Source organism: Acanthopagrus latus, chromosome 4 (assembly GCF_904848185.1).
Source record: "Acanthopagrus latus isolate v.2019 chromosome 4, fAcaLat1.1, whole genome shotgun sequence".
Taxonomy (NCBI): Eukaryota; Metazoa; Chordata; class Actinopteri; order Spariformes; family Sparidae; genus Acanthopagrus; species Acanthopagrus latus.
This window is the reverse complement of record NC_051042.1, coordinates 17824930-17840688: the sequence shown is the minus strand read 5'-3', so window position 1 is coordinate 17840688 and position 15759 is coordinate 17824930. Positions and strand designations below refer to the sequence as shown.

At 40.2% G+C, this 15759-nt stretch overlaps 1 protein-coding gene across 11 annotated transcripts in view; it reads right to left on the bottom strand.

Annotated features, from left to right (window-relative positions):
• Positions 1 to 4487, bottom strand: part of lmo7b (LIM domain 7b) — a 30815-nt gene extending 26328 nt beyond the window's left edge. For 7 of the 11 annotated variants that reach the window (XM_037095919.1, XM_037095928.1, XM_037095926.1 and 4 more), the window contains exons 1-3: positions 4331 to 4480; positions 4129 to 4246; positions 18 to 88 (exon numbers count right to left, since the gene is read on the bottom strand). In XM_037095919.1, coding sequence (XP_036951814.1) covers positions 18 to 88; positions 4129 to 4197 — 140 coding nt within the window. In that variant the 5' untranslated portion in view covers positions 4198 to 4246; positions 4331 to 4480. Of the gene's footprint in view, positions 1 to 17; positions 89 to 4128; positions 4247 to 4309 lie in introns of all 11 variants that reach the window. The other 4 variants (XM_037095922.1, XM_037095921.1, XM_037095923.1 and 1 more) reach the window with 4 other exon arrangements.
• Between the last annotated feature and the right edge of the window lie 11272 nt (positions 4488 to 15759).

Below are 15759 nucleotides of genomic sequence, written 5' to 3'. Positions count from 1 at the left end.
CATCAAAATTTACTCACTCGCAGAGCAGAACTCCATTCTCCAAGGCAGCGCGGAAGTCGTTGCAACCAAACGATTTTCCGGTCACTTCCTAAAAAAAATAATAATAATAATAATTTGGAATTTATCCATTGAATGTTGCTCATGTGTGTTCAAAGTCTCATTTTACTGGTGACATTTATGATTTCAAACAAATACAATCTGCAACAGCTGAACCTGTAAAGCCACTTTTCCAAACAGTAAAACATACTCATTAGTGGGACCTGACCACAGCCGCATCTTCAGATGTTCATTACATGAAACTGTAACGTGCATGTGATGCAGCACATACTGTACATGCCCATTTCAACTAGTGTCGGCTGCAGTGGTCGACAATGACTGAGGTGACCCATCTGAGTGGATTTCTGTCAATGCAAATAGGCAAGTGAGAAACACCACTCACATTAAGAGGGTTTTCTACTGAAGCCTGAACAGCCGTCTGTTATTCCCCATTATTATTTGCCATCATCTATTAGCATATTAGTTTGGGACGTGTCGGCCATTAAGTAACAAGGTACGCAAATACAGAAAAAGTCAAAGATATGTTTGAGAGAATGTATAAACAAGGCTGCCATTTCAAACTTTGTCCATCAGAGGGCGCTGAAATGTTTTTTTTTGTTTGTTTTTTTTAAATTGTAAAACATCAATCAACAACAATGCCCGCTTTTTTTAGTTTAAGCAAAGTGAAGTTAATGACGTGAGCTGTTCAGATTGAGCCTAAGCAGCTGAAAGCTACAGTGACAACTAGAGTGCAAGACTTCAATTCTCTCTAAATAAACCACATATCATAAGGCAAAACAGTGGGCCAGAAAAATTAATGTGGACAAACATTCACATAAAAAAAGTCTAGGTCAAATCAAAGAATCCAACATCACCTAAATGATCTTACATGGCAGTAGTGAGCACAACAAGGCCAGGGGGGTTTGTAATGAGGACATAAAAATGGGGCTATTAAGGCTCAGCTCCATAACTAACAGAGGGCCCCAAAAGGCCATTCTTCTCACTAATTAATCCCCCCTGGAATCCACCATCACAGTTCCTTTTTGGTAGAGCCGGGCACCGGGCATGGACGGGACGCCTCTCAGCGCAATCAAACAACACAGTGCCAGGCTGACTCGATAACACACCATCATGGAGGTCAATGTTCTGTCTGTTCTACAGCTCCAACACTTTAATTGGTCATTTAAAAAAACACACACACACACACACACAAAAAAAAAAAAAAACACACAACTGCCTCTAGGAAACATAGATTCAATGAATTTCAACCATGTGTTCCTAATTGCTCTCTAGACATCTTCAATTGTTAAGAGTTTCCAAAAGCACAAGCTGGATGAAGCCATTTACCTGAAATCCTCACTGAATAAATCTGGCCCGGGTTCAACATGTGGTCGACAGAAAAAAAAACAAAGGAAGAAACACTTTTATCAAGATATTTTCGTGATTGCAAGGGTTGCAATTTTTGTGAAGGTGAAATGAGTCACACCACAACCATTACAAGTGAGGCGCTGCAACTAACAATTATTTACTCATTACTGATTGACCTGCTGATTATTTTTCACAATTAATTGAGTCTAGACATTTTTTTTTTACTCATAATAGTTTCCCAAAGCCCAAAGCGACATCTTCTAATTGCTTTAGTCCAACCAAAAGTCCAACACCCACAGACGTTTCAACTGCGGGCAGCATTTTGATAATTCAACCGCCAACTGCTGCTGGTAATGTGAGCTCAGAGCATCGGAGGGGAGCATAAACTGTTTTAAATGAATGTTCTAGGCTGTGTAAAGCCCAATTTTGTCAGAAGATGATGCGGTGTAGCCTATGTGGCTACGTCACACGCGGATGTTGAACTAAACAGACGCAGGGGGGAAAAGAAACCAGGAGGCAAAATGGAGAGAGGTCTTCAGGGGTTATTTTCAACTGGCCAAGTTGTAATCGCTCTTGCATGTCAGCAAGCAGAGGCCATGTCGCATGCTGTCGGGAGATGACAAAGAAACGCGATGATTAGCGGAATCACTCTCTATCTTCCGCCAAACACTCGAGACTCATCTGTTCGGACTTCACCTCGACCCCGCGTAGCATGACTCCCTCCCATGACTCTGGTGGCAAAAGACAAAAAAAAAAACCCACCTCAAGCAAGCGTACAAACATTTTCTGCACATTAGAGGTTTTAATTTTGCCGTTTCCAACTATTTATCAAGAAGGTAAGTGGCAGACTGATCGCTAATGGAAATAATCAGAAGTTTTGCTACATTCAAGAGATCATTTCCTCTTTGTTCGTTGCGGAGATGTCGGATATTGTTTCTATTATAGAAACGCCGGCTTAAAAATTGTGCTGCTCCCGTTTCACCAGAAGCTAAATGGCCTGTTTACATAATGCAGAGGAGGCCAATCCATTCTTATTTATTCTCCAGTCCGGTCTGCATTGAGTAAACATTTAAATGTAATTGCTGCTGGTGCTGCTGCTAATGATAAACAGCAGCAGTTTCTGGACACTTGAATATATGGAAGCTTATTATCCCGCAATCTGTAACGCAGGATGTTAGTGCCAACACATTCCCAATGCCGTTTGGCACGAAAAGGCATTTATGACACCATTTACCATTTCCTTAAAAAGCAATACGCCTTGCTCTCCTTCTTTCTAACACACACACACACACACACACACACACACACACACACACACACACACACACACACACACACACACACACACACACACACACACACACACACACACCCCCCCATCTATCAGTGCCAGAAAATAGACAGGCAAAATTGGCACGGGCTCACTGCCAAGAGAGCAGCACTGTCTGAGTCGTACTCATTGGTTATGATTTAAGGATTACGACTTTGACAATGTTTGGACAGCAGCAGCCTCTAACAGCCGAGCATCGCACTGCTTTAAAAACCACATCCTCTGCCGCCTGCGGATGGCACGGCCTGCAGAGTGAGTGTTCCTGCCTCGCGCTAACTACAGCAAACGCGTGAAGGGCTCAAACCAACTAATCGCAAACAAGCCACCTGAGCGAGGACCACCATCGCAGAAAGAAGGAACACCACAAACCTCAGAGCCGCTGCAACGATCGATCGGGGCGATCTGCAGCCACCTGCAACTCTTTGATATTTCTGAGAGAGACAAAAGTCAAAAAAATCTGACTCTAGCTTCTTAAATGTGAATATTTTCTGGTTTCTTTACTACTTTTTGACACTTAATTGAATGTCTTTGGGTTGTAGACATACAAGACATTTGAGGATTCCATCTAGGGCTTTGGGAAACATTGACCAACATTCCTCACCATTTTTCTGACATTTTAGTGATAAAACTAGTCGATTAATCAAGAAAATGGTCAAAAGATGAAATTGATCATTAGTTGCATCCCTATGTTGAGACAAGCTGCCCTCTGTTATCATACAGTGTTTTTTCCCCAACAGCTGGTGGCTGAACTTCAAGACAAACACGTGAAGTTGCTCGTAATCGTGCACATGTGTGTTGAGTTATGGACTTGTATGCATGTATGCAAATCTGTTTCACCCCCCTGAGAAAAATATAGAATATTTTCTTTTCTTCTATTTATCTGCCTTCCTTCTGTGTGAATTTCCCTCAGAAGCTCTGTAGTCAAACGGTCTTTATCCGGTCGGCTGCAGAGGATCCTCACACGGGGCTCTCTGTGTCAGCAGCTCAGCTCTTACCTGAGTCTTATCCAGGTGTGTTTTGCATTCAGACTCACAGATAGAAGTCTGTAAAAGGTGCCTCAGGTGAGCTTTACAAAAAAAGGGTGAACTTTGTAGTTTGGGGAAAAGAAGGTTTAATCAGAGGAGAGAAATCTTCACTGACTGAAACGAAATAAACTATTGACACCGAGCTTGTAAACATTAAAAATCTGAGTCTGGATTTCTACACAGGGCCCCTTTCAGATCATGGACAGGTGATCCTTCATGGCCGCCGCAGACGGATACACGCACACATTTCCTGTCTCCACGCGCGGTTCAGTGATCTGACTGGACCACATCTTCGCAGTGACTCACACAGAAACACAAGTCTGAGGCACGTGAAGAAAGAATAAAGTGAGGTGAGAGCGACGCTCGTACCTCAATCCAGCGCTGAGCCTCGATGAAGGCGTCTTCACAGCTGACACTGGTCTGCTGGCGCCACTCCATCTTCTTATCTTCTGATCAGGCAAAACAAAAACAAAACAGGGGGTCAAATCTGAGGAGGAGAACAAAAGAGATAACAGTCTGTTAAACCGACCGATGGTGGAGATAAACTCACTGAGAGTGTCCGGCCAGTCACCTTGTGCAGCTGCTCACCGGTGAGACTCCTCCGCTGATTGACGTCCAGCTCATCACCGGATCACTTCTGCCGCTGACTTTTCCATCACTGACAAGTTCCGCTTATCGTGAGGAGGAGGAGGAGGAGGGGGAGGATGAGGAGGAAGGTCCCCGCCCACTTTGAAACTGCAAAACTTTTGAGGTCGACGTTGGGGTGAGGTGAGGTGAGGTGAGGTGAGCTCCTCGGCCCTCTGCTGGCCGGCCGGTGTGTGACACTGTGAGTGAGACACCACGTGACGTGGAGCCTATCTGAGCACCTTTCAGACAGCAAAGGTGATTTATGGTGCTCCACACACACACACACACACACACACACACACACACACACAAAGTCAAATAAGAGAAACATCTAAGTACAAGGTGATATAAGGTTTGCAGAATAAGTCACTTCATTTAAATCACTTTTTAAAACCCACTTTTTGAGACACGCTTTTATTGTGAAGGCACCCCATTTAAAACTGAGTTTTTTCATCCTTCTATCTTTTTGGTCCTTTTACTGCTCTCATGTGAGAGTCTCCCTGCTCTCACTGCCTTTTACTGCTTTTATTTATTGTTCATGTAGTTATTATCCTTTATTCTTTCTATCTGTCCTTAATTCCTCTCATGTGATGTCATCCTCTTATCGACCTTTATTGATTTTATTCTTTCATTTATATCTGTTTCTGCATCACTTCTCCTCTCCTCTGCTTCTGTTGTTTCTGCCATCCTGCCTGTTTTTATGGCCTTCTTGTTTTAACTCACCTCAGACTCGGCCCCAATGTGTTTGGCCAGATTGGTGACGGTTTATTCTGTAACACTGTTTGAGTTACCTGCTTATTTTTATTTTGTGTGTGTGTGTGTGTCTGTCAAAGCACATATTCATCATCATGTTCTCACGATGAAACTAAGAATCACTGTGTTCTCGTTGCTTCACAATGAGCCTTTTACAAACACAGAGCAGGTCCTCTTCCACACCTTCTGTCTCATTTCCCAGTTTCAACCAACAAACCTGAAACAAACAAAAGAACTAAAGGTCATTACATCACAGGATCTCACTGTGGGACCTGACTTTGATGACAGCTGTTTTAACGTCAATAGGAGATGGCGAAACACACCACAACCCAGAATATCCATGTCGTGTGACTTTCTGAGAAGAAATGCTTCCAGATGGGTTTCATCATCTCTGTAAGGCTCATTACATTACATACATTCTCACTGGGATTCAGGATCTCTTTTACAATTGACTCCTGGCCAAGACAGCAGCACAACGATTTTCACATAAAAGAAACAAACAAATATCAAGACGGAACGTCACAAGGAATGTGATTAGAACAGCGCCACCCAAACAAAGAAGGGTGGAACGTTTAAATGAGCGCTTGATCACTCTAAATGAGTTATACAACTTATAAACAAAAAGGAACACAGTTGCTGAGTCCACTGTGGTTTGTTTCATTGATGTGTTGTTTCTTAACTCGTTGGTGAATTAACTTCTACAAAGGATTCACCTGTGCACCCTCACGTCCTTCGTTTGTCATGATCTGTAACCTCGCTGCTAGATGCCACTAAATCCTGCATGCTGGACCTATTAGTATCAAAGGCACAAGCGCGAGTTTATTCAACACACATTTGCATGTATGTACAGACTGTTTATTTATTGGCTGACCTATCACCAGAGCTGATACTCAGCATTAATCAGCGTGATTTTCTTTTCAAATCCGATTGCGGATAAAACTGGAAATGCTCAAGAAGAGTACAGGTGCGCCCAAATTGTGCATAAATACATTGCTTGATTAAACACACTCAGTTACAACACATCTGTGTTGGATTTAGTCAGTACATTCTACATCCTAATCTGTTTTTACATTCATTTTAATGTGACTGCACCCAAACTGTGATCAGTTCCCAGAGGACATGATCTCAGGTCCTTTGTGGCAGATGTAGTCCCCACAAGAAAGCCTAAACGCCAGCAGCCCTGTTGATTTTTTTGTGATAATACTAGTTAATAAGGTAAACAGCCTGTTGTTGATTGCTGCACATTCAGCCTCCCTTGTACACCTTGTTTGGGTCCTCTGCCCTGCTTGACGAGAAGAGCTGAACGTCTGATCTCACAGCCAGGGACTGTGAAAAGCCTCACGTTACCCATTAACTTCAGAAGGTGACGAGCATTTAAAAGGCAAATATGTGAAAATAAAATGTTTGTATGGGCTACAGATACAGATATGTAAAACACCAACTCCATTCCTTCAGTTCCTTTACTGCCGGTCTCTCCCTGTGAAGATAGCTGATACTGTATGCAAAATCAGACAGTGCGTTTCAAAGGGCAGGCCTCTTCACTGGTTGTCCTTTAAGTTTGAAATGATCAAAAATGGTTTGCGACAATTTCCTTTTCACACATGGATTTTATTTCTTTGTATGTGTGTTTTTTTCCCCCCCGACATTTGAAAGAAAAGCATACTAAGAATATGGTGAGCAGGCGCCATTGTGTATTACAGCAGGAGCTTACTCCAATCCAATTTCCTGCCGATGCCCAAGGAGGTGCACTACATGTGGAACAAAGGGCATTGATGGAATCACTGAATCTTAAAGTAAAATGAGGTGCGGAGCAATAGGACGCTAAAGGAAATGCAATGAGATGTCTACAAAGGACGTTATGTGAATTAATAATCTTTTTCCATCTTATTGGCTTAACCGGGAATATTCAAAGATCATTTCCTGCGCCATTTGGTGGTATTATTACTCCAACTGAACAACAGGGATTATCTTTCTGTTTCAGCCCTAAATCCTCTTGCTCACTTTTGTAAGTATTATAAAAGAGCATCGCCAGAGTTCCGAGGTTTCACTGAAGCAAAACATCTGTAGAAAACATCTTTACAAATACACCCAAGGACACATCTGAATCCTCACTTTGAACCTTTTTCCATCCAATGCTGAAAACAACAGATGGACGCTCAGAGGCAGTAGGCTGTGAAAGGAGGAACATTTAAAGGATGTTTTCTTTAATGGTCCCCGAAAACACATGAATCAAGGTGTTCAAAGACATCTCAGATCAAGGTTTTTTGTTTTTTTGCTTTTGTTTTTTTTTTTTTTTTCAGGAAAAAACACAACTATCAAATAAAAATCCTTAAAACGACTTTCTCCATCTTTCAGAATATATGAGCATGCAAATATTTTTCCATTCACAAGATGTCTCCCACTTTGCTTTAAAGGATAACTTCACCCAAAAATAAAAAAATCAGTCATGACCTACCCTCCCCCATGCTGATGGAAAGCTGAATGAAGCTCACAAACCATCTCTAGAGCTTTGCAGCAGAACAGGGCAGTAATATTCCTGTGTTAATCCTTAAAGAAAAAAAACATTTAATGGCACCATACAGCTCATCTGGTGTAATCTAAGTTTCTGGAAGCCCTGAGAGCCCAAACTGATTTGAAAAGATGTTGTACATGCCATTTTTGAAGCCGACATCTTCGCAGTATAGCTGCCACGTTAAAAGCATCAACAGCGAGCCATAGGAGCCATTTTCTGTTGTTGTGCTATTATTAAATGAGTCCCCATCTACTTCAGTTGTTTAGCAGAATGCTGCAGCTCTGTTTTGCTGTGGAGCTCCAGAAATGTTTTGTGGACTGCAAAACTTCACCTTGCTGTCCATCGGCATCAGGGTGAGTGGATGATAGCCGAATTTTCATTATTGGGTTAGGGCTAGTAAGTCAGTAAGTAAGTGATTTTTATTTATATAGCACTTTTCACAGATAGAAATCACAAAGTGCTTCACAAAATAAAATACAATGAATAAAAACGATGGCAAATAAAACACAATAAATAGGAGAGGAGAACAATAATCCTTCACCTCTAAAAGCCTAGTTCAAACTATACGCCCGCTCAAATAAAATTGTCTTTAGGTGCTTTTTAAAAGAATCGACTGAGTTCAAGCAGCGCACAGAGAGAGGCAACTCATTCCATAGCCTAGGTGCAACCGCTTGAAAAGATCAGTCCCCTCCAATCATAAAATGAGTGTGAGGGACCACTAGCAGCATTTGGCCCGATGACCTGAGACTACGGGAGGGAGTGTGGAGCTGGATCAGGTCAGAGATGTAACGGGGGGCTTGGGGTTATACTCATCCTTTCAAGCAAAGTATGACACATCTTGTCACCAGCAGTTAAAATATTTTTCATATTCATGATGTCTGGACTTTTTTAATGAGAGAGAAAGACACTTTAATCTGATAATCATACTTTTTTTGTCTGTATCAACACCACCTCCGATGAACGTTACATGATTTTTTTGTATGCCTTCATTCATATGTTGGATGGGGATCTCTCAGGGACATATCCTGTAAGTGTTCCCTCTGTCACAGCCCGCTGCGTCGGAGTGAAATGTCTGGTGGATTGCGACGTTTCACCCGACTTCCCATTGGCACGGGGGGTGGGGTGCTTTTTGGGTGAACTTGTCCTTTATGTCCATTTCCCAGTGCATGTGCACCAGAGGCTTCAAGTCTCCACATCACATCCCCACATCACACACACTCTTTGAAATGTGATTATCAAAAGACACAGAGAAAATGTACACTTCAAGAAATGCATGTGAAAGCCTCTCAGCACACACTTCATTCGACGCAGTTCAAACACTCACCTGCAGGAACAGGAAAAAGCAGACAAACATTTTCTTGAACTGTTGCAGTGTGTTAGATGCTGTCATGTGCCTCTGTTTAATTCCAGGCTGGAGGAAGCAGCACTCCACCAGCCCTGCACGTGTGATGTAATTGATGCCGAGACGGAAGAGTGGCGCACTTGAGAAAAAAAAAAAAACAGACTGATGCTCATCGTCTTTATTACAGGAATGGGTGTTTTGATGCACATACTGATCGACTGCTGATTAAATGAGGAATGAGATTAGTCATCCTCAGCCCGAGTATTAACAGCTACCATGATGCAAACAATACCAGCAGTGCTGTGATGATTCATTCAGACTACTCTGACGCCTGTTTGTTGAGCTTCTTCAGGAGTGAAAAGAGCAGAGAACAAAACCTGACAACATGGTTATAATCTAATCCAATCTAGTTTGATGTGATTGGATGCATAATGATAACACCCACTGAAATTACAAGTGTGAGTCAAGTAGACAGTGTTGTATATTGTACATCAGAGTGTCCTTCAATGCTGACACTTCATTTACAAAAAGAGGTAAACATTATGAATGTTGTGTGGTAGAGTTAAGATAACTAATGTTGCTCATATACACAGCTGGTTTGTCATTAAATGGAAGGGAATACAAATAACATTCAATAATTATCATCTTGTCTTGTCTTTTCTTTTCTTTTCTTTTCTTTTCTTTTTCCTCCTCGTTTAGTATTCCATGCACAGCTCTTCTACTGCTGGCTCTGCCATGCCTGTCAATTTTGTTCTTGCAGCTGTCAGCGTTTGCAATATCTTATCTCAGAGAAGCAACGACTCTTAACAATGAGCACGAACAGCGCAAAGAAAAAAAAAGTAGCAGAAAACACTACAGCACAGAGATTAAATGCATTTCACTTTAAATGTGGCACGTTTCCCTGTGTATACATCTCCTTTATCAGAGCTGTTGCATGTATTCATGGTGACCAGTAGGTGCTGCTGTAACTCTGCATCTGCATTCCTCATTTGGGGAGGGATGGGTGGGGTGGGGAGTGACTGAGTGAAATGGACAGTAACGACAATCTGATTTGCCTTCACATGAAGCAGTTGTTTCCCATATTTCCCATTTGTGCGTTCCCCTGGGTCCAGTCTAGTGCGAGGAGAGTGATGTGATGCTGCTCAGAAATACTCGGTTTTCAATTACACCCACTATCATTACTGTTATCCACAGCGGCAACATCAACAGCTAATCTCCTTTCCATTATTTTTTTGCCAGATAGAATTTGAATTGCAAACAAAAAAAAAGATTTGGACTGAAGACTCTCAACACGCCACAAGATAACATTTTTAATATTTCCACGCAGAGATGTCAATTTACATATTTTAACCACGTCACTGCTGAACGCTTTTCTGTGACTACTTGGGTCCAAATATGACTGTGCTGTTGATGTAGAGACATGTCATCAGAATATGTGGTGCAACAAAAGTGCTCTTACAATTCTTACAATTCTTACAATTCACTAGCCACTAAAAGGTCACAGGTCATTCATACAGTGTTAAAAAATTGTCAAAACCACATATTTTTTACGTACAAAAAAGCATAAATGTACATAGTCATTTGAATTGCATCATACACAAATTAACAGTGTGCATATTAAATGTGTTTCACATTCCTTCCCAACAATTACAGCAGTCACAGAGTATGTTGCACCATTCGATTCATTCTCACTCCACCTGCCCTGACAGTGGCGTCAACCTGATATGTCTGTCTGCGTTGCCCGGGGACTTTCTGTACTAGATTGTATGAGCTATTTTACACAATGAGCGAGCGCTACTGTAGTAATGTTATACTTGGTGCGGACTGCATTAGCGAATCATTAGGGTCATGGTACTCAAATTTGAGATCATTAGCTGGAGGGTCTGCCCACAGCACTCCTCAGTGAACTGTATATAAAGTGTGCAGAGGCTACAGTCTCCCCATCAGCTGTTTTAATGTAATATCATCATTCAAAATAAAACTAAGATTAGCATATTTATTGACTTTTGAATGTATATACAGCATGCCCATGCTGAATGCACCATTACTTACTTGCAGTACCTGTTGTCTTGCTTTTCTCATGAATCAAAAAGAGAGGGAAAACTATTCATAGGGTTAAAATCATTGCTTAATGTTTAACTTTTTAGGCAGTTTTCATATACATAAAAAAATAAATTAGAAAGTACATCAACTGAAATTACGAATTCCAGTCTGGGTGTGTCCACACCATTAGCTAGTTGTTCAGTCTGCACTGAATGTGGCTGCTTTGGTTGCAAACTAAACTTCATATTGCTTTTTTTAGTGGAGAATAAACTGGTGTACTCCTCTCTCCGGACCAGCAAAATCACCCCTGATGTTTGTTTACCTTGAGAGACCATGGGAATAGCATCTTTTCATTTTATTTTTTGGTTTTAAGCTTTTGAAAAAAAAATGCAGCAAAATACTTTTGGGACACTACGAGCCAGAAAAACATGAAATATATGTCTCACAACCCAGAATTGGATCAGATTAGGCCTACACTGGAAGTACTATAATGTTTTGTAGTATAACTGTATAAGAAAATTCTGAGTCTTGGGATGATCAGGGTGGTTGGATGGATCATACAGTGGACTTTCCCTCTGAAGTCTGGAGTTTGTGACCCGTCTATTGACCAAGAGTGATCTGTGTTTAAGCTATGTTACATAATTTAGTTTACACAGGTACACAGTGTCACTTACATTACATGGTGTGAGTCACGTCACTTTCTTAACACAACTTGCAAATATGAATGCAGTTTTTAACCCACAGTAAGAACCCACTTATTCAATTAGTTTTGAAGCCTAAACCTAACAAAATGTTTGCTTTTCCTTTTAGCTTAAATCTAACCAAGTAGTTTCAGAGCCTAAACCTACAGCAACCAAGTAGTTTGGTGCCTCAGACTAAGCAGGTCATTGGCAGCTCTCTCTGGAGCCACAAAAGCCGTACAGGTACCCCGTAATTGTTCCATGCAGGCGAATGAGTCCACAACAATAATTTCTCTGTGCTGAAGAACGGAGAGAGTGATGGGCTCCAAACAGCTGGATTGTTATCATCTTGTCATTATGGAGTATGATTATCACAAATAAAAATGAGTAAATGTTAGTGAGTGTGTGCTTGTGTGTGTGTGTGTGTGTGTGTGTGTGTGTGTGTGTGTGTGTGTGTGTGTGTGTGTGTGTGTGTGTGTGTGTGTGTGTGTGTGTGTGTGTGGCATGAAGTGGCCTAATAAAAAGTGCAAATTGAAGCTATACTCTGCAGAAACAGTTTGGGCTTATTGGCTGTTAAGAAACTGCTATCCTGCTGTTGTCCTTCCACGGATATATAAAGGATTTTCACATCAAATGGGGCTGCAATTTTCATCTGTCAGGGTCTTTAAGGCAACGTGCCACCGGTACATTTCTACTCTCCTCCATAATGTGAATTTAACCACGGAAGATCGTATTAAAGCAAAGGATACAGTGTGTTAATTTGTTACAGGCACACGATCAAAAGAAAAAAAAATAAATATTCATTGTATTCATTCATTCTAATCTTCCCTTAAGCAATAGCCTTGAAGCATCGGGCTTATTGTTTAGCTTCTTCACCTCCACTGCCCTCTCCTCCCCAGTGACTGCTGTGTGTTGTCCCTGCCAAGGTCTGAAACATTATCACAACAGGATGTGGGCTGGGATAACACTGAGAGTGCTTCCTCTGCAGTGGCAGTCACCTGGGAGATTCTTCAATTATCATTGCATTTTAATGTTATTTCTGAGTCTGAGCCGTGCTGCAACTCAAAGGAACTGAAAGGAGGGGGCAGCATGGGCATCCGACTTGTAGGGGAAACGCTGAATTGATCCTTTTGCCTTTTCTGATTTCCTTCAAAGTGGTTTTTAACCAAAGTCTTTAGCGTAAACGTAGTGCGTGCTGCATGTTGCTGTCCAAGGGCCCATTTGAAATACGGATCACTATTCGTAGTGTTAAAATTATAGCTTGAACATCTACATTTTCAGGCAGTTTTCATCTAAAATTAGAGAGTATAAAATATAAAATAAGCCAACATCAGCTCAAATTATGAATTCCAATCTGGCCGTGTCTACACAAGTAGCTTCACAATTGTTCAGTCTGCACTGAATGTAGCTGCTTTTGTGGCAAACTAAACTTCATATTGCTTTTACAGTATGATGTTAGTGGAGAATAAACCAGTGTACTCCTCTCTCCAGACCAGCAAAATCATCCCTGATGTTTGTTTACCTTGAGAGACCTTGGGAATAGCATCTTTTCATTTTATTTTTCAAAAATGTTTTATTTATTGACTTTTTGGGTTACAGCTTTTTGAAAAAATGCACCAAGACACTATGAGCCAGAAAAACATAAAATATTTGTCTCACAACTCAGAATTGGATCAGATTAGGCCTACACTGGATGTTCTCTCCTGACGTCTGACAGTTCTGATGGTGACACGTTTGTATGCTCAGGATGGGAGATCTGCCAGTATATTTCACGGGTATGGAGTTTAAAATGCTCTTATATTAGCCATTTAAACAGGTGTAAGAGTTTTCACTGGGGTTAAGTGTCAAACAGAGATAAAGATATATGGCTTAATTAGTCAGCTTTTTATGTACAGGCTAAATGTATATAATTACTGTCTAAATTTGTGTGGAGGTCTACACCACATACAGTGGTGAGTGTGTTCAGGTTTTTTTCTGGATTATAATTTTTTTTATGTCTTACTTCAAATTTGTGCAGGATTTCTCTTAAAATGCTGAGATTGTCCTACATCACCCGGGCTTTTCTTGTTTGTTCTTGGTCTATAATGTCTCTTCGTAATTATATAAGCAAACATTTTATAGTCAGTATTCATAATGATAAGATGACAATGAATATCTATATTGAAGGAATCAGCGTACCACCACAGAAGTAGGCAAGTTTATAACACCATTAATATACAGCTTACAAAGACAACCTTGTCTTATTTATTTATGTTTATGTATTTATTCATTTATTTTCTTCCACAGAAAACAGCATCAGCACTACTTTTTTCAGGGAGTTAGTAAGCTTCCTTTTAAGTGTTTTTTGTCTAATGTCTTATGTCTTAATTGTGTCTTCAAGTTTAATCCTTGTTTCATCTGTTTTAATTAATAAATCCATTAAGTAGTGCAGTTTATTCTGTATTTTTCTATGTGTTTAATTCATTGCCTTTACATTTAAAGAAATATTTTATTCTATATATCAGTATAACCCAGTTTCCAGAGGCCTCGGTTAGCAGATTTCTCAGTTGATGAGGAAGTTTAAACTAAGATATGGTCAGAAAAAAAAAAAAGTTTCAGGCTTTTCCATAATGGGTGACTTTATTAGAGGACACGTATACACGGGCGATGTACTTTTTTTTTTTTAATTAAACTTTGTAAAGTTTCGAAAGGGTAAATGACTGTACAGACATCAATAAGCTTTGCTTCTTCACAAATTCCTTTGAAAAGTTTACTCTCAGGACTTGGTTTGAACACTGTGCTGCTGACCTGCTCATTGTCTTAAGTACTGAACTGTATTGAAATCTCCACATCGAATAACGCCAGATACTACAACAGTTAACTCTCTAAGTCTTTCTAAATAACTGACATTTCTTATGTGCGTCTGGAGCAGTATGAAGCTCAATAATGCAATATATTTTTCACAGTGATAAAAACAATCCAATAAAGAAGTCTGCCAGTGATGATATCTCTTAAAATCCTCTCTTACAACACCATCAGCCTTGTCCCCTATGGAAATTACACTTGTTCCTTTTTTCCACGTTAGTTCATCAGCCTCACTATTTGTGCTCAGTCTCAGTTCTAGAGTGCACACGATGTCAAAGTCCATGTCAAACAGATATTTTCTTTCTTTCAGCTCTGAAATCATGTGTCTGGATTCCACAAGCGGTTCAGGTGCCTACTTTAAGGAAGTCGCGTGTTACCGTCGTTGTCTGAGATATTGAACTGAGGCCACACCAGAGCTGGTGCCTGCTGTGAGCTTTTTGTTGTGTAAATATACCAGAGATAATAACAATAGGGTAAAATGCTGTATAATAGAAGATAGATGATCTGCCGGTCTGTACTTTCCTGTTCACAGATATATATATATATATATATATATATATCTGTTCACAGATATATATATCTGTACTTTCCGGTGAACAGATATATATACATATATATATATAGTATATATAGTATATATATATATATATATATATATATATATATATACATATATATATATAGTATATATAGTATATATATATATATATAGTAATCTGATGAAAGCTGAATGTAGAACCTAATGGAAAGACAACCTGGATGTCATGTGAAAACGTGAACAGGTTTGAGGATTTGCTCAGGTCTAATTTCAGCCTGTCAGGGTAAAATACAAGGCTTTGATTACTGAAGGATTCACAGGAAGCTGTTGTCACATTAAAGTAACAGGCCCTGGAGGCCGGACGTGAATATTAGAGAAACTGTTGACTGGGCTTCTTGAGCAACAACAGCCTCAACTTTGGCTGAAATCAGAGGATTCATTTCTTCTTCACCTGTGTCTTCCTCAGCTTTTTCTTTGTTGTCTTCTTATTCTTCTTCTCTTTCATCTGAATCAAGTACCCAGAGTATGTACATTTTTTTAAGTACTTCAGTACAAAATACAGTCAGACAAAACACAGCATAAAGAAATAAAATATGAATGTGGCTACAATATAATGCTACGTGCATGTTAATTCAATACCTAAAGTAAAATACTTTAACTT